The following is a 26,978-nucleotide window of genomic DNA, read 5'->3' on the forward strand; positions in this document are numbered from 1 at the left end:
ACTTTAATAGATCAGAGAGTCTGTTATAACCTCAAGGGAAGCCAGTAAGTGCAACTGTTAGGACAAAGAGAATAATAAAACCCACTCACTTTTTCAAAGGGGATGGGAATCTAGGTACAGTTTTCCTTATAGCTGTGTAGATGATCTCCAGAGAGAGAAGCAAGAAACTGCTCACGTCAGTCACTCCAGAGAAAAGAAGATCTCAGAGTCTGGGGGGGCAGGAGGGAGACATTTGCTGAGTACCTTTTGGTGACTTTTGAATTTTGAATCACTTTTGTGTGATTACCTGTCCCCAGGTGTAAGTGAATGTGGGAGGGTGGTAGGAGGCAGTCCACGGTGGTAGAGCTGAGAGGGAAGAAGGGATGGCAGGAGAAAGGTCCCTGATGCCTTTGGCAGTGGAGGATGCTGGGGTGGGGGCAGCTGACACCCAGGTTTCCGAAGCTGTTGTTCCAAGGGGGTGGGTGAGGGAAGAATAAGGAATCCCTGGAGCAGGAAGGAGGTCAGGAGAAAGAGGTCTGGGAAGAAGGGAAGGTTTTGGAGAATGAAAATGACCAAATTACATGTAAAATATATGATAAAGATCCCACTATTGTGTTTAACTATAATGCTCAAATAAAAATGTAAAAAAAAAATAGAGGTTTGGGAGGCTACAGGAGGAGTTCAGTTTGAGCATCTTTTACCTTTTCTCCCTTTGACTATCCAGGACCCCCTGTCCCACCGTTGGGGAAATTCCCCCTGTAGGTAACCGTGGGGGGAGAGCACCTCCCAGCATGGCCCCTGTGGATGAGTCCTGGGCTCACGTGCTTCCTCAGTCACCTCTGGCAGACGGTCCCATAACCCAGCCTTAGCTGTCAAGTTCTGGCCCATGCTAGGAGTTTTAGGGTTTGGTTAGTGATGCAGAGGACCCACTGATCCCCTAGAGCCCTGTTTCCCCTGCTTGGTTGATGGAGTGACTCACTACAAAGAAACAAGAGAATGTTTCGGGGTGATTGAAATATTCTGTATCATGATTGACATGATAACTCTACAGTATTAGACCAAGGATTCATATTATAATTTCTAGGGTGACCAGTAAAAGTTGACGCAACTTTTTGTTAGAGGTAAAATAAAGCAATAAAATATGATTAGTATAAAAGGAGGTAAGAAACAGGAAGGAAAAGGACATAGGATAGATAGGAAAACAAATAGTAATATGAACGATTTAAATCCAAATCCATCAATATTACATTAGATGTAAAAAAACCAAATATTCCAACTAAAAGACAAAGAATATTAAACAGGAAGGAAAAACAATATTACATGCTGCTTATAAGAATATAAGGATAGGAAAGATTTAAAGTGGAAAGATGAAAAAATGTATGTACTGTGAAAATATAAAAATATTCATATACTGTGAAAACACTAACCAAAACAAATCTTTTGCAACTATAATACTATTGCACAATTAAAACTTTTTTTTTCAGTACTGGAGGATTGAACCCAGTACTGAATGTATGCTAGGCCAGTGCTACCACTAAGCCACATATCCCCACTCTGTCTAATCTTTGAGACAGGGTCTCAAAGTTGCCCAGAAATAGTCCTCCTGCCTGAGCTTCTTGAGCAGCTGGAATTACAGGTGTGGGCACTGCACCTGCCTGCTCAATATCTCTAGGGAGGAAAGAAATGCAAACTTAAGACACAGGAGACAGAACTGCCACTCAGTGGTAAGGTAATGAGAAATGACTGAACACCAAGTGTAGCTGGACTCTCAAGTGCGGCTGGCGGAAGTGTGAGATGGCGCAGGCTCATGGAAAACAGGGCCTCAGTCTCCCCTCAGGTCAGCACTCACTCTCCAGGTGACCCAGCTTCTCCATGCCCGGCATCTGGCTCACGGCAGCAGGAATGACTTGCAGGGCAGCGTTCCAGCAGCTGGGTCCATAGTGGTGCAGAACCAGGAACCGCAAGCTCTGTTCACACAGGCTACAAAACAAATGGTTCCCAAAGAGAGTTGCTTAAGACAGCAGCATGCCTCTGTTGTCTCTCCTCCTGTCTGAGGGTCAGTCAGCAGGGCATGGGGCCAGTGACAATTCTCTCCTCCTTGTTGCTGGACACCCCAGCTCCACCATTGGCAGCTGGAAGCACTGCATACAGAGCCCTGGCCCCCAGCAAGATGCCCTGGCCAGAAGCAGCCCCTCCACACAGGACCTCCAAGTCTCCAGAACCCTAGCTGAGTAAACCTCTATTCTTTATAAATTACCCAATCTGGGACCTTGCATTCTAGCAACAGAAAATGGACTAAGACAACATGCTTTTGGTTATATTTCAATTAAAAAGTCTCTGTGTGTGTATGAGTTTTGTAGTGCTGGGGATGGAACCCCCTTGCACATGCTAGACAAGTGCTTTATCACTGTCCTCAGCCCCAAATGTTTTTTCTTTTCCCTTTTCTCTAAAAATGAGATGCCACCAATATGCATCAGGGTGGGAGTGGGAGAAACATGAAGTCAGGGCAAGAGAGTTGGACGGTGTCAATGTGGAGAGGCTTCCAGGAGGGGCAGCCACCACCACTCACATGCAGTTCAGTGTTGTAGAGGACCTGGAAATGTTCTGAGAAACAGGTCATTGGGCCATTTTGTCCCATGCAGACATCAGAGTGTATTTTCACAAACCCAGACTGCTGCAACCTCCCCAGTGACAGTATCTCATGGAGCCACCATGGGAGGTTGGTCTGTTGACCCAGGTGTCATTGTGTGACTGTGGCTGTACTCATTTGACACACATATTTTTGTGCCTCTTCCAGGCAATTGCAGAACTTAAGCTTATATCATTTAGTGTCTTTTTCAAGCCAAAGCATTCAGAATTAGGTCTACAAAACCAAGGCTGGCCCTGAGGCTTGGGAAGCTAAGACAGGAGGATCACAAGTTCAAAGCCAGCCTCAGCAACTTAACAAGGTCCTAAGCAACTTAGAGAGACCCTGTCTCAAAATATAATAGAGGCTGGGGATGTGGCTCAGTGGTTAAGTGCTCCTAGGTTCAATCTCTGGTACCAAAAAACAAAACAAAACAGAGCTGGGGCACAGCTCAATGGCAGAGCACTTGCCCAGGAGCCATGAGGCCCCCAGGTTGGCCCCCAGCATTCCCTCCAAAAAGAATCAAAATTAGGTGTGAATAAAAAAGATAATTGAAAATTAAAACAAATTTTCAATTCTATAAAGCAGCAAAACCCAGATAAAGTGTATCTATATTAATGAAGTGTTGGTGTCCTTACTTTTCGGCTAGGTTTTTGGGCTGCATTCTCTGCTCGTCTCTGTGATTTCTCCAGAGAGGATGGAGTTCTTGGTGTGGCTGATCAAGTTTTGTTCTTTGTTACTGCTAGTAAAGAACTTATCAGCTTCCAAAACTGTTGCTAATGCTGGGCCAGGCGTGCTGGTCAGCCCCATCACGGACACAAGGCCCCCTCATGCAGGCGTACTTTGGCTCACAGTTTCGCAGGCTCCAACCTGTGGTCAAGAGGACATGTTGTTTTGGGGGGAGGGGTAGTGCCCCATGGCAGAAGTGCCAGGTGGAGCAAAATGCTCGCCTGATGGCTAGGGACTGAAAGAGGAGAGGAAGGGGCTGGGGTCCCGCTACCCTTCAAGGGTGTGTCCCCCACCCTGAAGAGCTCCCACTCCTTTACCACAGGGCCAAGCTGGGGACCCAGCCTTTAACACGTGGGGCTTTGGGAGGGACAAGATACCTGTAAAAACTACTTAAAAGACAATTTTACTTTGGTTCCTGGTTTCAAGGCCTCTTTAGAGAGTGGCACTGTGCCCCTCTCGTCCCTTCATGGCTGCTCATCCACTCAGTGCACTGTCCTCAAGTTCCATCTGTGTGGCAGCCGGTGTCAGAATCTCCTTCCTTCTTCAGGCTGAGTAATACCCAACCTCGGGGCTGCACCACACTTGGTCTACTCCCCCATCCAGCACGGGGACATGGGCAGCTCCTCCTGGCTGCAGGGACTGCTGCCACTATGGGCGTGGCTGTGCAGGGGTCCAGCCGCAGTATCCAAGGGCAATCTTATTTTAACTGATTTGAGGAGCTGCCACAGTTTTCCACCCTTTCCAGTTGTGCACGTCTACCAGGGGGTGCAATTGCCCACCATCTGGATTATAGCTCTGAGCACTATCCTGCCTTGGCCTTTCATGTCACAGCATCAGTGAGTTGTCACAGAAGGTGAAGGAGTGTGCATCCCCCGAAGCCATTGCTACATGATGACCAGCAACAGCTTAACCCAGGGCCTCACACAACCTAAGGGGGCCTGTACCACTGAGCAACCTCACCCCAGGACTGCAAACTACACCCCTGTATTCCACTCCACTTCAACTAGACGTGTTCCTAAGTGAGCTTCCCCTTAGCCAAGGCCCCCACACCTGAGTGCCTGGATCTCCCAACACAGGAGGAAGTGAGATGGAGGACCAGCCGGATGGACCACTGGCTGGATGGGACAGGTGCAGCTGGTTTACCACTGCAGCTAAGATGAGTTACTATTTCAGCCTGCATAGAAACATCTCCTTACAGGAACCTCCCAGGGCCTTTGAAAAAGGCACATACAATTGATGTGCCTTGGTCCTTCAATTTTATTACTTTCATTTTAAATTTGCCTCTACCAGGGGCATTTAAAAAGATATTTAACATAATCTCTATTTATGAACAAACTTTGAAATTCACTCCTATGTGTATTTGGTTTAATTTTGCTTTGGAATACAAGTTGATGGGGGAGGAGAATGTCCTTTGGAATAATCTGTCCCATTTGGAAGTAAAAGAAAACTGAAACTTCTGTACAGACCCATCCCTGTCACCTGTCACCCAGTGATGGGACTGTGTGGGACAATTCCTGACCCTGGCTTGTGTGTAAGTGTGCAGGGTCTCACCTCCTCAAGAGAAGGATGCTGACTACGTCCAGGGCAAACTTTTCATGAGTTGCCAGGTACCTAGGCCTCTGGCCCCAGTATGCCCGGCCAGCCACTTGGCCTTTTCTCCCAGGGTGTCATGAGCACCTGTGACCACCAGATGGCTGTGTTACCCACAAGGACGCTCTGTGGCCCTCTGGTGGCCAACACCAAACTTTGCTCCAGTCCAGGGTGCAACAAATCAAGTGGGGCTAGGGAATATAAAGCACCCACTGTGTGCTTCACAGACCCACCTAGAAGCTCAAGGAGGAATATGCAGATTCTGAAGTCAAAAGGAGTTTTCTTGCATCACTGGGGATGAAACTCAGGAACTTATCATGCTAGAGCCTTGTCCCCTGAGTGACACCCCAACACTACAGAAGCACAGACAAAAGTTCTCTTTCCTCTTGGTTAATAGGGATCCAGGGGTGGAGGTGTCTCTTAATGGTAGAGTACTAGCTTAGCATGTGCAAGACCCTGGATTCCATTCCCAGAACCCCCCCTCAAAAGGATATATATTCCAGTACCACCACAGAAGGGGGTCCTCTGATGTCATTCAGCATTTAAGGCCTGGCTAGAAGACAGACAGAGGAGATTACAGTGGTCAGAAGTACCAGATGGCTTTCCCACCACTCTTGCCTGTGGGATTCGACTTTGCCAATCAGCCAGCAGTCCCTTTCCACTGCCCTGGGTCACCATGAGGGCAGAACAGCGGTCTGTCCTCCCCTAGGTCAGTATATGGATCAGTACATCAGTTGGACACAGGACAGCCGAGGGCTGGGTCTGGCATGACCTTAGTGCTTGAGGCTGCGGTGGAGGGTGCAGAACAGGTCACCCCACCCGCTCCCACACCATCGTGCCCCAGCTGCCAAGGAGGGGCTGAACCTGAACAAGTAAAGGCTGCTGCTATTTAGTGTCCCTCCCTCACCTGGCTGACTGCTCCTCATTCTTTAGGTTTCAGCTTAGATTTCATTTTGACCTCGTGGGGTTAGTTTGGTGCTTGTCTTCTAAGCCCACAGCACAGAAGTCTGTTTAAGAGCTTACTGTATGAACTCCTGGGTTTGCAGGAGGGGGCTGGGGCCTGTTGGAAAAACAGAGCAATGTACTGGGCCTGGGTTTTCCTTAATGCTGCATTACTTGGTACTATGACAGGTGGATTCTTTTTCCCTTTGGGGATGGTGCTGGGAATCAAACCCAGGACTTCATACATGCTAAGGGAGTGCTCTACTACTGAGCTACCTTTTATTTGGTAGCTGTCTCTGCTACTCAAATATGGATGGAGGCAGGGTCTGTGGTCTCTTGGCTGCATTGTCTGAGCCAAGCACAAGGTCCAGCACATAGTAGGGAGCATTTACTAAATGGTGCCTGTGTGCATGGTGCCTCCTTTAACCTGGTTCCTGATGTTTCTTGGCCTCTCTGACCTCCCTGCTTGGGTCCCAGGCAGGACCAATTCTCTGTCCTCCAGAAGCTTGGTCTGATGCTCTGAGGTTGGCCCTTGTTTTCCCCTCTACTCTTTATTCTGTCCTTGGTTCCTGTGGACTTTGGGGACATTATTCTACTGGATGAGCCCTGATTGAGTACCCCCATGACCATCCCCTAACCCAGGGGATGGACTGCATTTTAGGTTGGAATGAGCCACAGGCCTCGTTCACTCATTCAGTAAACCTTTCCTGAGCAGCTGCTCTGTGCCACACCCTGTGAAGACACTGGGTAACCAGATAGTCTCTGCCCTCAGGAAGCTGCTGCTTAGTGGAACAGAACAGCCAGTAAAAATACAAGACCAGGTTCCATGATGGGGTGCATTTGGGTGCCAGAAGCACAGAAAATAGCACCAACCTAACTTTCAGGGTCAAGGTGAAGTCTAAGCAGAAACTTAAAGTCTGAGGAGAAGTTGACCAGGTGTGGGAGGGAGAAGTTGTTGGGGAGTCACTAGTGACAGGGACAGAGTGAGATTTTTAACCTAGAAAAATCATTCTTGCTTCCCCAAGAGGAGATTAAACAGAAAAAAAAACTTAGAGGATCATCAGATGGAGAGCAGGCTCACTAAAGTTCCAGGTAGTTTGGAATCAGCTTTGCAAGATGAGAAACTCAATTGCTTCCACAGCCATAGGTAGGGGAGCTGTATTTTGCAAAAACAACAACAACAACAAACCCCAGCTAAGTCAGAATCTCAGATAAACAATGAATATTTAATATATGTCCCAAATATTGCATCAATGTGCATCCAATATTTTATGTCAGCTCTACTGATAGTGACAAAGGCTTTGAGACTGTCTCATGTGCACCAGACTCACAGGGGTCTGGTGTAAATCCAATTTGTTAATTTACAACTGCAAGCAGGGGTAAAATATGCACATTATTCAGATTCTCCTTTCTAGAAAAAAAAAAAAGTCATCATGACTATTTGGAGAGCACCAAATGAGAAAAAAAGGACATGAGAAGCTTGAAGGAAAATTTTATCTCAAGGTCAGGAAAATTATGGAGGAGAACCCTGGCTTCACTTCACAGAACCCCTTTTGTTGTGGCTGAATGCACAAGTCTCCCCTGCAGAGGCAGGCCAGGTCCGCTGCACCCTAGTAGGCAGCTCTGTTGAAATGCATGGTTTTCTTCTGGCTCACCCATCACCCTTTGCTGGCTGATTCTCTTTTTGCTCACAGGGGATCCTGCTTCCAAGATCTGGGGTTCCCGGCTGACATCTGCACATGGAATCATGCTGTTTTCCTTTTGGAATGTATATGGTGGCCCAAACTTTGCCGTTTCCTCCCCCAGCCCTTTTTTGTGCGTACTGGGGGATTGAACCCAGGGATACTCTACCCTGAGACACACCCCCAGCCCTTTCTATTTGGAGACAAGGTCTCACTAGGTCATCTAGGATGGCCTGAAACTTGCGATCCTTCCGCCTCAGTCTCCCAATGTTGCTAGGATTACAAGGCTGTACCACCTCGCCCGGCCTTGTTCTGCCTTCTTAAATCCATCCACAACGACGAGTAATTCAGAAACCATTTCAAAACTCGGGGGTGCCTATACCCAAAGGGTTTCTTGATTTTTATCTCCTGACATCCTCAAATCTAGTCCCTTCTTTCCACTCCCCGGGCCACTCCCCTGGCCCCCGGCCTGAGCGTCTCCGCCAGGATCCCGCGGCTTCTCGGCTGGCTGGCCCGAACCCCTCTCGCCCTCGGACACACTCCCCACACCACACGAGAGTTCTTTTGAATACAAAACGCCATAGTGCTCCCGCCGAAAGCCCTTCACGGGGTCCGGGCCTCACTCCGAAAAGGCCAAGTCGCTAGGCACGTCCTCTCCCTGCCGTCCGGCCTCCGACCCCTTCGGCCCGCTCCGCTAGACTTCGGGGCCCCGCGCCAGCCGCGGAGTCTCGCCCACCTTCCCCGCCGGGTCGGAAGCGTGTCAGCACACAGCAGGGGCTTAGCAGTCTAGTAAGAGGACGCCAGCGCCCTGCCCAGAGCTCGGGATCTGCGTGCGGGAGGTGAGGCGAGCGCCACTCCACGACGCCCGGCGGACTCGGGATCGGATCGAACGCGGCCCGCGGCAACTCTTCTCCACGGGAGGAGGCGTGCCAGAAGCCCAAGGCCCGCCCCCAAGCCCTTACTGGGTGGGATCTGCGGAAGAGAGCAAGTCCTGGTTCCGTATTGGCTAATACCAAGGAGCGAGGAAGGGGCGGAAACTGACTTCTTCCGGACTCCTCATTGGCTAAGATCTCAGTTCAGCTCCCGGCTTCTCATTGGCTAAAGTCGAGGGTGGTGTCTTAAAATCCTCCGGGTCCGCGGCTAGCTGGTGGGAGAGACGAGCCCCGGCCCCGCCCCTCGGCCCCGCCCTCTTCGTTTTAAACAAAAAAAGTCCGAGGCGCTGCTGTGGTTCACTCCAAAGTCTCCGCGGTTAGCCCGGGGCGTTTGCTGCCCAGGCCCTGGAGCCTTTCTGAACCTGAGGATTTAAGGATACGCGACAGGCGAGGGAGGCCGGAATGATTTCTTCGCGGAACCATTGAGGCGAGGCGTCTGGGAGCGTTTTGAGGGAGGGACCGTGGCGGGTCCGCCTAGGCGTGCAAGGATGGCGGCGGAGAAGACTGATGCGGGGCCGAGGGCCGCGGTCCCTGTGGATCTGCGGCGGGAGCGGCGCTTGGTGTGCGTGGAGTACCCGGGCGTGGTGCGCGACGTGGCCAAGATGCTACCGACTCTGGGCGGCGAGGAAGGCGTCTCCCGAGTAAGAGCGGGACTCTTCTGAACAGCGGGGGAGGGACCGAGTCCAGAGACAGTGGCTGAAGGGGCGGGGCCTCGATGGGAAATGTGGTTTCCCTGGCAACGGAGGTGGGGCCTGCGGCCAGTGGGCGGGTTTTCGTAGACGCGCGCCCAGGGCGCGCTCAGCACCCAAGGGACCCTGTGGGGAGGATCTAGGAGAGGTCCTGGGCCCTCTTCCATTCCGTCCCCGGGCCCTCTTCCATCCCGTCTCCTGGCATGAACAGCACCCTCGGCATCCGCGCCGCGAACGTGGCCAAGCCGCCGCCCCGCGGCCTGTGTTGAGCAAGCCCCACCTCCCCGCCCCGGATTAAGAATTGCCTACCTGCCTGCCCGCCCCTGGGCTTAGAGGTGCACGAGCTGACCTCTTATTCTGTGCCAGGCACGTTCTACTATTTTAATTAAATTCCACCTACCGTAGAGCCTACGAGGGTGTAGGGTCGGACCTGCGCTTTATTTATTTATTTACTTATTTGTGGTTTTGGTGGTACTGGGGGTTGAACCCAAGACCTCAGGCATGGTAGACAAGCAAGCACTCTATCACTGAGTTACATCCCCAGCCCTTTAAAATTTTTGTTTTGAACAGAGTTTCTACTAAATTGCCCAGGCTGGCCTCACCTTTCCATCCTGCCTCAACCTTCCAGTAGCAAACATACCATATACCTGGTAGCTTCCAGGTGAAGACATCTGGCGCTGTGCCTGGCTAGTGGCTGCATTTTATAAGGGACTAATATAGTTTATTCAGGGTCACACAGCAAGTGGGGCAGTTGGGAATGAGGCTCTCTGTATTCTTTACATGAACCACATCTTGAAATGTCTGTTCTTTAGAGAGGTTTTCTCTGAACACTATAACTTTAATTCCAGTCTGAAATTTTGTTTTGACATTTATTGTCTGTCTCAGCTCCTTGGCACTGAGGCTGTAAACTCCCAACTCTCCTTGACTTCTGTACTCCTAATATTTATGAGTGCCTTATTCTTCTTAATTTTTGTCAAATGTATGATTGAATTTCATAACACTCTAATGAGTTAGATACTATGTTTTAATTCCTATTTCTTAAAGACAGGTAAGAAAGGTTAGGTTCAGTATCTCTTGAATGATACAACAAGGACTTAACTCCTGTGTGTCTGACTCAAAACCACGTATGAGCCCCTTGGGAAGTGCACCCCTTCATCAGACATCAGTTCTACTCATATTTCTTGAGTACCACCTCTGTTCAGGCCCACATCTGCATTCATTTCCACTCCATCAGGACGCAGAGAAATGTGTTTTATGAGAACGGGATTCCCAAGGATTGAGGCTCTTGTAACCATTGTTCTTAGATAGTTCCTGAGCATTTCCTGAGGGCCACACCCTGTCTGGGGTGCTGGGCAGCCATCAGGCCAGCTTGCAGATGGTCTCATTCCTTGCTTCCATAGGCACACTGAGTTCCTCTTTCCCAGTATGGGGCAAACTCTCATTCATACTTAAATTACAGTGTTTACCCTGAAGTAGGCATGAGGAGGAGTGCTTTACATCTAATTAATTTAATTATTGTAATACTCCTGGAAGGTGGGTACTATTCTTAAGGTTTGCTTTGAAAGTTGAAGGTGACTGCTCCTCAGAGACAAGGACTAATTTGATCTCCTTTGGACCTAGACATATTTGCATATGAGACTGAAAACCATAATCAGTTCTGGCAGGGTGCATGGTTCCTGGAGTAGGTAGTGTTGACAAATCGCCCAACCCCATAAGCCTTAGTTACCTCAAAGGCAAAACAAGGGTGATAGTGTTGCCAGAAGAGTCACTTGATAGATGGTGGCTTTTATTAATTGGAAGTTGTTATCTTTATAAGCCCTTAGAAGGAGGGAGACTATTCACCCTTCTTTTCTCTACTAGATAAGAGATTGAGTCGATTGGGTTTAGAAAATGAGCCTTTTGGAACTAAGCGTGCATCATGGAACATGAGCCTCCTGACTTTCCTCAGTCACCAACAGGTTTGGGAGGGGCAGCTTCCCATTGGCTGCTCAGCTGCCCTCTGCTTCCCTGTCTCCCTCCCCTCACTGCAGATCTATACAGACCCCACCAAGAGGCTGGAGCTGTACTTCCGACCCAAGGACCCATACTGCCACCCAGTGTGTGCCAACAGGTTCAGTACCAGCAGCCTGCTGCTCCGGATCAGGAAGAGGACCAGGCGGCAGAGAGGGGTGCCGGCGGAGGCCTACTCCAAGGTCGAGTTTGACATGGAGATCCTGGGCGTCGTCTCTACCATTTACAAATTTCAGGGTAATTGACATCTCTGAGGCATTGGGTTTTCAGGCCTGCTCTGGAGGCATGTGGGTCAGCTGCCCAGTGAAATGCACATTGCAAATTACCAGCAAGCCTTAGAAATATTCATAGTTACAGCTGCCAGCATGTGCCCTGGCCTGGGGGCTGGCCTACGTGGAGCAGTAGAGCACAGGCACTGTCCTGAAGGCTGCCTTCCTTCCTCCAGCCAGCACTCCCCTGGGGGCTGGGGGCTCGTCACTGTCCAGTCTTCTGTATTCTTAAGAGAATCCAGGACTCTGGCTTTCTCTGAGTGTTAGTGAAGCCACCTTGTGGGCCAGATCAGCCTGGAGGGCAGGCCTAATCCGTGCCCAGTGTTCTGGATCACCATCTTGGTCTTGATGGTGTTGCTCTTGCTTCCCCTCTGGAGTCAGGCTGGTAATTACAGGGAGCCCCTGGAGGGGCCATAAGCGGGGCCTGGGGAGGTGGGGTAAGAAAGAGCACAGGCTTTGGAGTTGGGCCTCTCTGGGCTCTTCCAGGTTCTTTGGGCAGACGACTTGCTTCCCTCAGTCTCCGCCTCCTTGCCTGTTCAAGGGGACTGCAGAGCCCTGAGTTGCTTAGGTCTTGAGAAGATTCTGGAGATGGTGCTTGTTAAAGGGCTGGGCCCGGCACACAGGAGGCTCATGGCAGATTTCCAGTAAGCCTTAGAAATGCCAGAAGTTACAGATTCCAGTATTAAAGATTGAGGAGGGAAAAGGGAAGTTGAAGGGGAAAATGGGAAGTGGAGAGGAGACCAAAGCAGAGCAGAGCTGGGGTCACTTGGCTGCACTGGGATGCCAGTCACACTGTGGAAACCATGTTCCTCAGAGAGGGGGCATCCTCTCTGGGACAGGTGCTCCTCGTGGTCCCTGAGATACCACACTTGACATATCTCTCTCTAATTGAGCCAGCCTGTGCTGCTTAGTGGCCCTGGACTGGCAACATTAGCCTCAGAGCTTGGTAGAAGGTGGGTCCCAGGTGTTTCTTCCACAAGTTAAGAAGCACCACCCTGCCCCCCCACCCCAGTCGCTTTTACGGGAAGTGATTCAGAGTATGGGGATGTGGGGAGTGTGGGAGGATGGGGAATGTGGGAGGATGCTGCTTTATCTCCCACCTCCATCCTCCCTGGGGGATATGGGTGTTGTGTGGCAGCTGCCAGGTCCTAGGTTAGTGTCCCTGGCCATGGTGTCTGCCATCTGTCCTCTTCTCTTTCTAGGAATGTCTGACTTCCAGTACTTGGCCATACACACGGAAGCCAGCGGTAGGCACATGTCGATGTATGACAAAGTGCTCCTGCTCAGGCCCGAGAAGGAGGTGTTCTTCCACCAAGAGCTGCCGCTCTACATCCCCCCACCCATCTTCTCCCGCCTGGACACCCCAGTGGACTACTTCTATCGACCTGAGACGCAGCACCGGTAAGAACCCTGCCCCACTGCAGGGTTGGGGTCAGAGAGCCCTGCGGTCAGAGGGCCTGGGTCCAAGGACTCATGACAGGAGGCCTCAGGCATGCCTCTCAGCCTCAGATTCCCACTGACAATAATAGCTCTTCGGTTAAATTCCTTTCTTCCTTTGTTTCTTTCTTTTTTTTTTTTTCTCAGTAGTGGGGATGGCACTCAGGGCCTCATGCGTGTTAGGCAAGTGCTCTGCCACTGAGCTACATCCATAGTCTTTATTTTATGTTGGGATAGGGTCTCACTAACTTGCCCAGGCTGACCTTGAATTTGTGATCCTCCTTCCTCAGCCTCCCCAGTTGCTGGGATTTTGAGTGTGGCCACCATTCCAGGAGTTGGATTAAATTTTAAAAGCACATTTTATTAGTATAGTGTCGAATATAGCATGAGCCTGGTGGGTCCCAGGCTGGCTCATTCCTAAGGACCACTACAGTACAGAGAACTTGTCTGTGGGACTTGAGGGTTCCCGCTGAGAAATGTTCTCTGGGGTTCTGGCCCCTGATCATAGCTGACTAGCCACTCTCTGGACCTTGGGGTCAACAGCAGCAACACTACCTGTGAACCCCAACTCTGACCCCTGTCCTTTCCACCTCCTCTGCCTTCCCTGTGGCCTTGGCCCTTTCCATCCCAGGCAGACTTCACAGCCATCCTTGTGATCAATCCTGCCTCTGTCTTCTCCCTTTGCCAGGCTCATCTGCAGGACTTTGGCCCCATTCACCCTTGCTATTGGCCACCTTAGGTCTGCCCCTGCAGCTAGAGGTTGCTTCTGAGTCTGCCCAGCCCAACCGTCTCCTCTGCCATCCCAAGCTGGCTGTGCCTCTGCTGGACATGGCTCACTATGCACTTGGCTGTGGTCTTTGTCCTGTCTGTGTGAGCTCCTGAGCACAGGCTCTGGGTGGGCTTCTGCATCGAGGGGAGCCCAGGTGGGATGTCTCCCAGCCCTCCCCCATATGCACATCCCTACGTGATGAACCACAACAACTCAAACGCAGTGAACTCTTTACTTGAGATGGTCTTGACATAATTAGAGATGGGGCATTGTTGGAAAGGCAGGCCTGGGCATTATCAAAGGCTAGTTTTTCCCTAGAGGCCAGCCACACATTGAATGAAGAAGTAGGATTTGCTTTGTAGAAAATCCAGAGCTGAATAGAGTAGGAAAAAAACAAAGAACATGAGTTTGAGACCACCTGCTTGAGATTGGTGACACTCGCCTACTGTGCTGCTTTCCCTGGCATCCCCAGGGTGCTGGGCTGTGTGACTCACCAGGGCTCTATCACTCCGTTTTGCCAATGAGAAAGCTGAGACCCAGGGTCCCCAGGCTGTGTGGGAAGCACCTAGTCCTGGTCTTGCCCATCCCTCAGGCCTTGCTTGGGGCTCAGTGCCATGCTGACCTTATTTTTGTGTACTTTTTTTTTTTTTTGGTACTGGGGATTGCTCAGGGGCATTCAGCCACTTTTGCTGAGACTGGCTTTGAACTCATGATCTTTTGCTCCTGGCAAAAAAGTTTCTCCTCTTAGTGTGAGTTCCCAAAGGAACAGTTTGGCCTGCTTCATTCTTTGCTGTGACATTGATGGCTACACAGAGCTGGTCCTGAGTGAGGTGCTCTGAGAGTATCTGGGCCTCACTAGGAAGCATTGGGGGCAAGATTGGCACCAGCAGAAATGCAAAGGAGAAGCGCATGTGCAATGTGGCCCACAGGCGGCAACATATGCCATCTACGCAGCTTTCGGAGAGCCAACTGCCAGTACCAAGTGGCACATGTCCGGGTACCTCCTTGGGAACAGGGCAGGCACTAGAACACATTCTGAGGCATCAGAATAAATTGTGGTGTATAATAGAAGCCTAGAAAATAGGAAAGTCTGCAAGGTGGGCCCAGAATGGTCATCTCCAGAGGGCGGAGGACGGGAGCATCCCCTTTCCTAATTAAACATTTCCTTCAACAAGTCCTGAGCAGGTGCTTACTGTGGACCCCCTGCGACCCCGTGGGGTGAGGCTCTGTTTTGAGTGGGGACTGTGGAGCATGAGCAAATGGATGGGGACTTCAAGGAGATAACTGGTGGCTGGGAGGGTGGGAGGGCTGAGGGCTCAAGAGGAGCTGGTGTTGGAAACCAAAGTCTGAGTGACAGAGCCAGGCAGGTGAAGATCTGGGAGAACATTCCAGACCAGGGATTTGGCACATGCAAAGGAAGGACCGAGAGCTGGTATCCGAGGGCCAAGGGCTTGTGAGGTGTGGCCTAGACTCTGGCAGTGGCTTTGATCATAACCTCAGAGGGGCATTATTCTCTGCCAGGCACGGTGGCACATGCTGGTCGTCTCAGAGGCAGGAGGATTACTTGAGTCCAGGAGTTCGTGGCAGCCTGGGCAACATACCAAGACCCCATCTTGAAAGCAAGAGAGGGCAGGAGGATGGGAGGGAGGGAAGGAGGGAAGGAGGGAGACAGAGTTTAAAAAATATGGTCGGAAGTTAGAATAGAAATGTCTAGGTCATTGGGAGCGATTCCTACTGCCCTCATTCCCTCGCTACCTGTGCCCATCCTCGCCCGGTGGCCCAGCTACCTGAAGAAACCACTTTGTGCCCCTCTACACACCTGCACCAGAGTCCTGCACCATGCGGATTTCAGGGTTCTCCTGCTGTGGCGCCCGTGTAGGGCCTCCTTCAGCTTCCTCAGTTGTCTCTAAAGCTACTCAGGAGCCAGAGGAGGGCTGTACACATTGCTTTTGATTGATATCTCCCAAGTCTATTTACTCTGTCAATCCCCTGTCCCCTTCCAACTATTTTTCTGATTGTGACAGGGAAAAAAAAAATTGCAGAAACATACAACCAGAAAGAATCAGGTGGCACCAGCTCCCTGCTGAAACCTTGTGCAGAATAATGCATCAGGAGCCCCCCAGCCCCCCCCCCACGCGGGATTTCAGTGGGGAGCTGGTGACACAATTTAAAGTAACATTTCTGAAATGTTGTGGTTCCGCTCCCCTACAAGCAATTTACTCTTTTTTTTAATTAATTTTTTTTAGTTGGGTTGGACACAGTCCTTTATTTTATTTATTTATTTTTATGTGGTGTTGAGGATCGAACCCAGGGCCTCGCCCATGCTAGGTGAGCATTCTACCGCTGAGCCCCAGCCCCATAAAGTCAGAAACAAACAAATATATAAAAGAAGGAAGTGGATCACTTCTGTGCCATGTCTGCAGGCACTGGGAGCAGCCCAAGTCCCTGTCCTGCCCCAGAAGGCAGCTGTTTCCAAGCCTCAGGGGTGGACTGAGGTGGGGGGTAGTACCCCTGGGCCGAGTTCCCTCCCTTGGGATTTATTGGTTTTCCACAGATGGAAAGAACCTGTTTTTTTTCCCAGGCTGCTATCGATCGTTCTGCGCTGTTGCCTTCCTGGGTGCACTGGGCTGGCTGCTGCCTCACGGTCCCTCCCTGAGTGTGGGGAGGCTGCCAGCCTGAGGGACCCTCCATCTCAAGGGTGTTGAGCCCCTCTCGCTCCTCTCTGGAGCCTTCCAGGCTAGTCCTGCTGATTTTGCAGACAACAACCTGTGACCCCTAACTCAGTTAGAATCATGGTGACATATGGCTCCAGCTGGAAGCCACCATAGGAGGCAGGAGGTGGGCAGCAGAGGGAGCAATGGGCCCTCTCTGTCTGGCCAGGCCTAAGTGCTTCTCCTTCAACCTCTGTGCCCCAGGGAAGGCTACAACAACCCACCACTCTCAGGTGAGAACCTGATCGGCCTGAGCAGAGCCCGGCGCCCCCACAATGCCATCTTTGTCAACTTCGAGGACACAGAGGTGCCTGTGCAGCCACTGGAGGCTGCTGCGCAGACATGGAAGAAGAACTGCACCAACCCCGCAGACCGGGAGGTGGAGGAGGCGCTGAGGAAGGTAGGCTGTGCCCTACCAGCCCACGGGCCCCTTGCCCTGACCCCGTTTACCCAGCTGCTCCCGTCCCCTAGCACTGTGGCTTGGCTGTGCTACCCAGTAGTACACGGGAGCTTTTCACCACCAGACGTAGCATTTGAAAGCCTGCCCCACAAGTTCTGCAGTCCTGAGGCAGGAAGTTCTGAGGGTGCTCGAGTGGCCCCTGGGGTAGCCGGGAGGGCGTGGTGCTAGAATGAGACCCACGTGGAGCTGGCGTCATGGCCTTCCTGCAGCCCTGGACCCGTTGCAGCCACATGCCCATGATGCCTCTGCCCCGGGTGGAGCCACTGCACCTGTCCTCTGGCTGTGGTGCTGTGGGGACAGGGTCCTCCCGACCAGCCTGCTTCCCTGGTTAAGCTGAAGTCACCCTGTCCCTGAGCACTGCTGAGAGACGGTCGGCCCCTCTGCGTTTCCAGCTGTCCTCTTCCAACTATTTTTCTGATTGTGACAGTAAACTGTGCTTGTTAGGAAAAAAAAAATTGCAGAAACATACAACCAGAAAGAATCAGGTGGCACCAGCTCCTTGTCTTTGTGGTGTCACAGCCCAGGCACCCACCCTCCGGGTTGGGACTGTGTGGAGTCCTGGGGCTCCAGCACACCGCCTCACAGGCCTGCAGCTGCTGCAGTGTGAGCTGTATGAGGACAGGGACCATGTCCTGTGGCCGTTCCAGGATCCCAGGCCCCATGGTTGGACCTGGCATGTGCAAGGCTCCAATCTGTGCCTCAGAGAGGGAGGGGTGGAGGAGGGAAGGGGTGACTGAGCAGCAGGTGGGTGAGTGCCTGTGTGCTATGGCCTGCTCCCATGGCTGCCCACTGGAAGGGCCTGCTGGGGCTGGGCAGGAGGGTGGGGGCCACTGGTACTTACCACAGGCTCTGCCCTTGATCCTCCCCAGCTATTTGACATCCGTCCCATCTGGTCACGAAATGCTGTCAAGGCCAACATCAGTGTCCACCCTGACAAGCTCAAGGTCTTGCTTCCCTTCGTGGCTTACTACATGGTAAGTGTCAGCTAGCCCAACACCTCCCCTGGTTCCCACCAGTGTGATCCTGGATCCCTGACACGATGTCTTAGAGCCACAGCAGAGCAGGAGACCCTGTCTCCTGGCACCCTTCCCCCTGTCCTGCACCCCAGATGGCTTGTCAAAGCCACTAGAGAGGTTTCCAGCTGCCCATGTCCATGACGCACTCACAATCCCTAGTAACGTTTGGCCTATCTGGAGGATTCAGGGTGAAGTAACTCCTTGGCTCGTGGGTGAAGGTTGTGTGCTGTAGAACCAGATAGTGAGAGCTCTCAGGGACCAGGCGCTGTGTGAGACTGGGGGCCCATCACGTTCTTTATCATCCCTAGGGAAAAGCCCAGGCTCAGAGAGGTGATGTGACACATCAAGGTTCTGCAAGGCCACCTGGGGCCTCAGCCATCTAGCCACAGGTCCTGGACCCCAACTACAGTGCCACCCGCTTCAGCTCCTTACACCGGAGTGGGGCAGATTCGTCCCAGGAGGGGGATGGAGACGGGGTGGCATTACTGAGGTTTCCAAAGGTGCCAGAGGAAAGGGATCTTATCTGCCAAGGGTCCCATGTATGGGGGAGCTGCATACAATGCATACAATGTGACCAGGACTTTGGTGAGAGCAAAAGGAAAGCCAGTTCTCTTGTTCTGTTGGACTCCAGACCCTGGAGAATCACCATCTGTCACTTAGCATTGGTGTCTTAGCATTAAGTCCTTCAGGGGTACCACCCAGATAGAAGATGGCCTGTGCATCTGAACAGTGCTAGCACTTGGCCCTGTGCCAGCCCTTGTTAGGGGCTCCTGGTCTCAGGTGACTCCCAGAACCTGGAGGAAGATGCTCTGTGACCTCCATTGGTGGGCAGCCTGAGGCTTTGGAGGCAGGGTGCCTGTCAAGGTGGCTGAGCCCACGTATGCAGAGCAGGGTGGGCGTTCAGAGTCCTGTCCCCAGCTCTCAGGGTCTGCTGCCTCAGCACAGGGTTTGGTTCCTGCCCTGACACAAGGGCCCTGGGTTTTGGCCCACCTAATACTTGCCTTTTCTGTCTCCAGATAACGGGGCCCTGGAGGAGCCTGTGGATTAGATTTGGATATGACCCCCGAAAACACCCAGAGGCCAAGATTTACCAAGTCCTCGACTTCCGACTCCGCTGTGGGATGAAGTATGGTGAGCTGTGAAGAGCTCTGCTCCCCGTCCCCTCTGCCGCCTTCTGTCCTGAGCCTTCTCTTTTGGTAGAGAGTCTGTGGGTCACAGTAGCAGAAACAAAGGTCCTAGCCTGTCCTTATGCACTGCTGACCCTCATCTCTGAGCCACAGTCCCTAGTTTGCAGTTCCACAGTAACCTGTGGTTATGTGACATGAGGCCTGCCCTGCTAAGTGTCTAACTCAGGACCACAGCAGGACAACACGGGTGTCAGTGCCCATTCCCCTATGGTGTGGTGGCCTGAGTCTGCTTTCACAGGAGCTAGCCTGTGAATCCTAAGGCCCTAGCTGCCATCCGGGGGGCCTGGCACCTCCCACATGCCCACCCTCATCTGCAGGATATGGCTCCGGTGACATGCCTGTCAAAGCAAAGCGCAGCACCTACAACTACAGCCTTCCCATCACTGTCAAGAAGACACGTAAGTGCCTAGGCCCATGCGTGCAGCCAGCAGGAGGGACACTGGGGTGGTGGGCACCGGGGTGGCAGGATGGGGCTCACTCTGGGTTACTACTGGCCCTTCTCCTGGTGGCACAGGAGGGTGTGCTGGATGGTCTTCGCAGTCTCCGCCCGTTTGCCTCAGCCCTGTCCTTGCCCTGTGCAGCCACCCAGCTTGTCACCATGCATGACCTGAAGCAAGGCCTGGGCCCGTCAGGGATAGCCGGCCCCCGGAAATTGGCCTCCAACAAGTACAAACTCAAGGTGGGTGTCCCGGAGCCCAAGGAGGGCAGCCCACTGGCTGGGGTAGAGGCTGTGGGCAGGGCTGGCATTGTGGGGGGCACTGGGAATGGCTTGGTTGAGGTGGTCCTCTGCCTGCCTGCCTTGGGACCTTCCAGAAACTGAGAGTGAGAACTCAGGGTATGAACCCCCCAGGGCCATGGGGATTGAGGGCCCCTTGGCAGAGAGGTGTTGATCCAGCAGCTGTGTGTGGCTGCCCCTCGTGAGCCTGGGCCCCACAGAGGCCTGTAGCTGCCACCTGGGTGGTGGGCATCGGGCACACACGTGCTACAGAGCCAAACCAGAGCTCTGGGGCCCAGTGGAGGCTGGCTGGGAGCTGGGAGGGGCCAGCCCACAGGTGCACACCGTCACTGGTGTCATCCAGCAGCCCTCGGCACTTCCTAAGCCTTCCACCCCCGGGCTGTGGTGCTCGCCGTGGTCCTAGGGAGGCCAGCAGGTGCCCCACCCTGAAGGCCTGCCTGGGGGAGGCTAAGTGTGAGGCCAGCAGGGGCAGCACGCAGGCCCCTGTGCCCGGCCTGCTGGGTGTTCCAGACCTTAGCACTCTGCTGGGTGAGGGTGGCTGTGCCAGCCTGAGGGAGCCTCCTTCCTCTCAAGAACTCAGGCAGTTGTCCCTGTCTCTAAAACCCATGAAGCCCTGCCTTCCTCCTGAGACATCAGGGCAGCATGCAGGGGACATAGAGTGACCAGCAAGCAGCAGTCGATGAGGAGTGGATGGCCAGGTCCTGAAGGAAGGCACAGAGGGCAGAGGCTAGCACGGGCTGCTGCCAGCCCCGTGCTGTAAGCTGGCAGCTTCTCCTCACCGCTCTCCCAGAACCCCCAGGGAGTCAGCTGGCTCTGTCATATCTGCTCCCCAGCTCTGCCTGTTTGTCCCCTGGTCCTGGTGACCATCCTCTTGGAGAGACCCAGGTCCTGCAGCCTGGGCCTTTCCCACTGCCTGCCCAGGCTCTGGCTAGCTGCCGTTCTCTCCCTCTCCCCAGGACTCAGTCTACATTTTCCGGGAGGGGGCCCTGCCGCCCTATCGACAGATGTTCTACCAGCTGTGTGATTTGAACGTGGAGGAGTATGTACACAGGGGCCTGTGGGACTCTGGGCAGTGTGGGGACGTCCCTGGGGACCAGCGTCTCTGCAGCCCTTCCACTGGGTGCTGGCACGGAACTCTCAGCAAGAAGACCCGCACTCTAGTGGGTGTTGCTGAGGGCCCTGCCTCAGGCCCCAGCTGTGCCAGCCTTGACCGTGCCTGGTACCAGGGCTGGGCACGGGGTACCCTTGCCCTGCAGCCCCACCATTGCCCACCTGAGGTCCATGACACAGTTCCTAACTCCACAGCCAGTCAGAATTCCAGGAACCTTTGGTCCACTTGTGCTAAGTGATGTCCAAAAAGTCTGAGGAGTGGGGCACTGGGATAAAGGTGACGGGGCAGCAGGGGAAAACGGCTTCTAATCTGAAAAAACAGACTCCTGTCAGAAAAGTGTGTGTGGCACACACCCAGCTCACGTGCAGCTGGGGCCAGGGTCTCGCAGGTTAGGACCTGGCTGGGAGCATGTGGCCCCTCCACCTCACTGCCTGGCCACTCTGCAGACCACACCGAGGGCTGTTTCTCAGCACAGTGCCACCTCTGCCAAGATCATCCCCAGCACCCTGAGAGAAACCCTGCCAAGACTGCCCCCTGCATCCTGAGAGAGACCCTGCCAGTTTCCCACACCTCTTCCTGCCCACAGGTTGCAGAAGATCATTCACCGCAATGACGGGGCAGAGGACTTGTGCACAGAGCGGGATGGGTGGTGCCTCCCCAAGACTAGCGATGACCTGAGGGACACCATGTCCATCATGATTCGGCAGACCATCCGCTCCAAGAGGCCTGGTAAGAGCATGGGGTGAAGGGAGGCCATCTGGGAGGGAGGCCTGGAGAACCAGGACCTAGTCCAGGTGCCAGTGTCCCAACTGAGGTTGCCTGGGTGGAAGTCATGGCCCTGGGCCCTGGGCCCTGGGTCCAAGGCAGAAGCAGGCAGGGATGGGGCTCCAATCCAAGACCTCTGCCTGATGCCCTGACCTCTTCTCCATCCTCCAGCCGTGGATGGGCTGACTCTGCCCTGGCTTCTTCCACTGTGGGGAGCAGGGACAGGAGGAGCCTGTGGCCCATTGCTGCTCTGCCTTCCCAGGCTCCTTCCCCAACTGGGGTCAGGGCTGGCCACTGGGGAAACAGGGCCAGCACTTGCTGGGCTGTGCTTTGAGGAGGTTGGGAGAGTGATGGGGCCTCTGGGGCTCTTCCCAGGATAGGGCCAGAGCAGAGGCTAGTGGTCTTGCTTAAGTCGCAGACACAGCCCGTTTGGGAATCCAGTCAAGGCCGCACACCTCTCCCAGAGATGAAGGTGGGCCTGGAGGCCACCCGTGGCTCTGCTGGGACAGAGGTTTCAAACCTGCCTGCTTCCGTGTCCCCTGGGATGCTTGTTAGACTGCAGCTTCCTGGGCCCCCAGTGCTTCCCACAGCTGCCAGTACCTAGCATGGGAAGCAGGCTCTCAGCAGCCCTGCATCCCATTGAGGGCCACCTGCGAAGCCCACATGGGACACACTGTCTGATTTCCTTCTGGCCCAGCACTCTTCTCTAGCCCAGCCAAAGCTGACTGTGCAAAAGGGCAGCTGATGTTCGAGTCTGGGGAAGATGAAGAGGAGGAAGAGGAAGAGGAAGAAGAAGAGGAGGACTTCAAGCCCTCAGATGGGAGTGAGAACGAGATGGAGACGGAGATTCTGGACTATGTGTGACAAGACCCTCATCCCCAGGCTGACCAGGGGACTGGTGTCCATCCTGGTGTGGGAGCCATAGCAAGCTGTGGTCCCCACTGTCATCCACAGTAGCAAGGCTGGCCCCAGAGGCCCCTCTGAGGAAATCGGGAGTCCCAGGAGGACAGGCCCTGGCCCTGGCTGTGGCCTCTTGCTCCGTGCTACCCTTTTCTCTGGATGTTTGGAGACATTCCTGGCTTCACGCACTCATAACAGGCCTGAGTTTGGCAGGCTGAACTGGTGCTCACGACCTCTGGCTGAGGGAGAGCCAGCGGTGGAGATGTGCACTGGCACAGCCCGTCCCAACAGGGGCCTCGTGACTGGTGGCAGAGATAGGTACCGCAGTCCACGTCACAGATGGCCAAAGACTGCCCTCGGGGCTCCCATAGTGCATCAGTAGTTCCTTCACTCACCCGGTGAAGTGCTGGTAGTGCTGGGACATTGGCACCGGCCTAAGCCCCTTGTTTGGGTGAGATGAGGACATTGGGAGTAGCCCAAGGCTAGGCTTGTTCCTGACTTCCAAATGGATATGATCTTCAGAAGTTCCCAGAAAGAGTTCTTATTGTGTCACAGCTTCCCCGTGTGGACTCTCCTGTCCCTGCAGAGCCCGCCTCCTGTGCCCCAGGGCAGCAACACCAAGGCCCTGAACCGGATGGGCCTTGGCCTGCTTTTCTGAGTTCCTTCAGCAGCATGGCAGGCAAAATAGAGACACATTAGTCTCAAAACCAAAGGCCTCAGACCAGCCCCATCCTGCTGACCAAGTTCCTGGGAAGCCCCCTCCCATGACAACATCAGGAACCCAGTGGCTCAGCCCAAGTGGCTAGGCCTGGGAGCCAGCTGCGCAGGGTAAGCAGGCCAGGTGGCCCACTCCCTGCAGCTGGGAGAAGCTCAGTCCAGAGGCGGAGATGGCCCCTGCCTAAGGATAGGCCGCCCAGGCCTGGCCTGGCCCCTCGCCACAGTTTCCCTCAGGAGCAGCTGGTCTCTGCCAGGTCTCCACTGGGGCCACTCCCGCTTCCTCTGCATCACTAACCCCAGTCCTCAGGGAGGGCCTCTGGGTTCTGGTCCCATCTTCCCAGGAGCACCTTGGTCCCTGTGCAAATCTGGGGAGGTGCTAGGACAACTAGGTGCCAGCACAACTAGGCCTTACCCTCCTCCCCCAGAGACTAGGACAGGGCTGGTCCTGCCTCAGGTCTGCCAGACTAGAAGGGCTTCCCAAGGTCTATCAGATTGCGAGAGGTATGGTGGCTTCTTCCTCCCTTTTAATAAACCTTGCACTATGAGAAATGTCAGGTAAGTGCCGAGCAACTTGCACGCCATGGTGCAATCTCGCTGCATCCGTCCTCGGGAGCCCCATGCTTCCCAGCTCCAGCTCAGAGCTGCTGCTGCATTTGAGCAGCAGTTTCGTGTGTGCTGCTTGGGCTTCTCCAGGAGAGCAGACCTGTCCAGCCCCATGTGGGCAGAGATTTACATCTAGGAGCTGGCTCCTGTGGCAGTGGAGGAGCAGGTCCCACGACTGCAGGTGGCAGTGGCTGGCAGTGTGCTGGCAGGGTCCTTGCTCAGGCCAGGTCTGCAGGTGAACTCTGGGTGATGCTCACCCATCACCCACATGGAGGGTGATCTGCTAAAGTCCCCAATTTAAACATTAATTTCGTTCAAAAAAACACCTTCACAGAAGCCTGTAGAATAATATTTGACCAGTTGTCTGGACACAGCCAGGTGTCCAGACACATAAAGTTAACCATCACAGTACCTAACAAATCTCCAGTGATTTCTTAGTATCTAATCCTGTTCCATATTCCTGTTCCCCTGATTGCCTTAAAAATGTCTTTTTGCTTTTGGGTCATGGTTCAGATGAGTTCGCCTCTCTGCCGTCTGCCTTCACCACAAAGTGACGGCTCACAGCCCGCACCACGAGCTGAGGTGTGCTGGCACCATGCTCTGGGGCCTTGAGGCCACCAGCCCAAAGAACCCTCTTTACAGCTCGCGCGGTCCAGGCCTCCTGTTACTCCAGTGGGAAGCCAAGGGCTGTTTGTCCTGTGGAGTGTCCCTGCTCTGGCTTTGCCTGGTTGCCTCCTCCTGGTGGTATTGGTCATGCTCTGCTGTCCCCCTTATTTCCCGAGAACCGGAGGAAGTCACCTAGGCGATGCCCCCAAGGAGACACGGGATGTATGTTCATCCAGGTGTCAGTCCGACTGTTGGTCTTTCACCTGGTGGTTTTTATCAGCTACTGATCAAATAGTCACCTGAATTGGGTACTACTACTTTTTTTTTTTTTTTCCTTTTTAGTACTAGAGATTGAACCCAGGGGCTCTCAACCACTGAGCCACATCCCTAGCCCTTTTAAAATTCTTTTATTTTGAGATAGGGTCTCACAAAACTGCTTAAGGCCTCTCTAAGTTGCTAAGGCTGGCTTTGAGCTTGCAATCCTCCTGCCTCAGCCTCCCGAGTCTCCGGGATAACTAGTGTGTACCACCGCGCCTGGCTTGAATACTTGAATGATGGCAAAGTAGTTACTTTAAGAATTCTGGGGCTGGGGTTGTGGCTCAGTGACAGAGTGCTTGCCTTGCACATGTAAGGCACTGGGTTCAGCACCACATAAAAATAAATAAAGATATTGTGCTCATGTATAACTAAATATATATTAAAAAAAAGAATTCGGTTCTCTGCATTTACTGGTTGGAAGACTAAAAGATTCTTCCTTATCCATTTGATTACCTTGAAATACCATTTGGACAGGAAAGAGGTAAATATCTGTTTTCCCCTTAATCAGTTTCCAGAATGGAGTGGCCCTTGACCAACGATGTGGTTACAGCGCCATGACTGAGTCGGGGTAGAAAGTATCCCAAGTGGGAAAATGCAGCTCCTCCCCAGCCTGCGTCACACACACACAGAGCCATCCGGTTGGCCTGCAGTGGGGCCAAGCCTGCTTCACACTCAGGTCTGACCCTCGTGTAGCTGAACACCCTATTGAAAGTGAAGGGCAGTGGTTATCTTGGGTAAAGCTGAACCGGGAAGCCTGCTTGTCTAACACGGTGCTCTGGCAGTGGCCAGGGGTGAGGTGGGCAGTCTCCTTCTGAGCTTGGTAACTTGTTTCAGTCAATTGCAGAAGACTTTTCTTTTTCTTTTTAATTTTTTTTTTTTTTTTTTGTGTGTGTGTGTGTAGCTGGAGATGGACAGATTGCCTTTATTGGCTTATTTTTATGTGGTGCTGAGGAGGAACCCAGGGCCTCACACATGCTAGGCAGGCGCTCTGCCGCTGAGCTATGGCCCCAGCCCTGCAGGATGCTGCTTGACACCCACCTTGTCTGCCTTTGGCTGAGGGGCCTCAGAACTGCCCCTGCAGGCCTGGGGTCCCATCAGGTCCTTGACTTTCCGGCCGTGAGGCCCAGGCTCCACCATGTGCTTCCTCCTAAGGCATGGTTTGGGCAGGAAGTGCACGTGGTTTCAGAGGCTTCAGTTTGGTCCCTGGGCCCACTTACTTTGGGCCTGTGGCAGCAAAGTACATCCTGATGGTGGCAAAGTGAAACCCAGGGGCTGAGGTCCCAGTAACCCCTCTGGGGCACACCCCCCAATGCCCCAGCTTCCCCCCAGTGGGGCCCTCCTCCTACAGGTTCCACCACCTCCCAGTAGCACCACAGCTGGGGACCAAGCCTTCAACACAAGGGCCTCTGGGGGACATTCAACACACATCACAACACTAGGTGTGAAGACGGTGTTTAGAGAGCACAGTCTGGTGGTGCTCCTGGATTTCTTCCCTGCCAGGGCTTTGAATAGGGAGAGCAGGAAATGTGTATTTCTCTGTAAAAAGAGTTCAGATATTCCCAAATGAAATGTAAGATGTAGGGTTTTACCTCTCATTTTACAGCTACACTGAAGAATCTTGAGTCTTGACAACACCAGCATTGCTTATTGTCTTTCTTTTATAACATACTTGCACCAATTTCAAAATATAAAACATAACTAACCATATAATGATGAACTTAGATACCCTAAATGTTTATAAATGATCAAGTATATAAAGTTGTGGGGAGCCACATAAGTCACCACACCTTCCAGTCCTGATGCACCACGGGGATCTGAAAGATCACTGCAATCTGGCGCTGTAGTGCCATGACTCGTGACTCGGACTCTCCCCCACCCAGATAGCAAGGCCAGTCTTCTGAGTAGGCACACCCTGGGGTTGAGCTACACTCACCTGTTCTTTTGTAATCCTACCCCTTTGCCCTATTTGGAATGGAATATTCATGGAAACGCCCTTTGTGTGTCCCCTTCTCTTGCTCTGCCTTTGTGTGAGGCCTTCCTAGGTGTCAGTCAACCTGCTGACAGTGGACATCATGAAGCTAGACTCAGCCCCCTGAAACCTGACCCCTGGCCTCATTTGGGTGGCTTCTCCTCAATAAAAGGGTCAGCCCGTGCCCCTCACTCTCTTTTTCACAGACCCCTAAGGTTAGAGGAG

General features: G+C 53.1%; 1 protein-coding gene and 1 long non-coding RNA gene across 2 annotated transcripts; one reads left to right on the forward strand and one right to left on the reverse strand.

Annotated features, from left to right (window-relative positions):
* Window positions 1–986: 986 nt before the first annotated feature.
* On the reverse strand, window positions 987–8,615 carry LOC120889933 (uncharacterized). Its single transcript, XR_005734182.2, has 3 exons — window positions 8,285–8,615; window positions 3,244–3,475; window positions 987–1,959 (listed from the first exon to the last, which is right to left on the reverse strand). It is a non-coding gene; the product is annotated as an uncharacterized LOC120889933 (long non-coding RNA).
* Window positions 8,616–8,787: 172 nt separating this feature from the next.
* On the forward strand, window positions 8,788–25,190 carry Gtf3c5 (general transcription factor IIIC subunit 5). Its single transcript, XM_005321115.5, has 11 exons — window positions 8,788–9,121; window positions 11,200–11,416; window positions 12,651–12,849; window positions 16,570–16,765; window positions 17,695–17,799; window positions 18,858–18,972; window positions 19,346–19,426; window positions 19,610–19,707; window positions 20,721–20,803; window positions 21,462–21,604; window positions 22,338–25,190. Exons 1-11 carry the CDS (start codon window positions 8,969–8,971, stop codon window positions 22,502–22,504), a joined length of 1,557 nt encoding a protein of 518 aa, XP_005321172.1. The 5' UTR covers window positions 8,788–8,968; the 3' UTR covers window positions 22,505–25,190.
* The last annotated feature ends 1,788 nt before the right edge of the window (window positions 25,191–26,978 follow it).

This window comes from Ictidomys tridecemlineatus, chromosome 4 (assembly GCF_052094955.1).
Source record: "Ictidomys tridecemlineatus isolate mIctTri1 chromosome 4, mIctTri1.hap1, whole genome shotgun sequence".
Taxonomy (NCBI): domain Eukaryota; kingdom Metazoa; phylum Chordata; class Mammalia; order Rodentia; family Sciuridae; genus Ictidomys; species Ictidomys tridecemlineatus.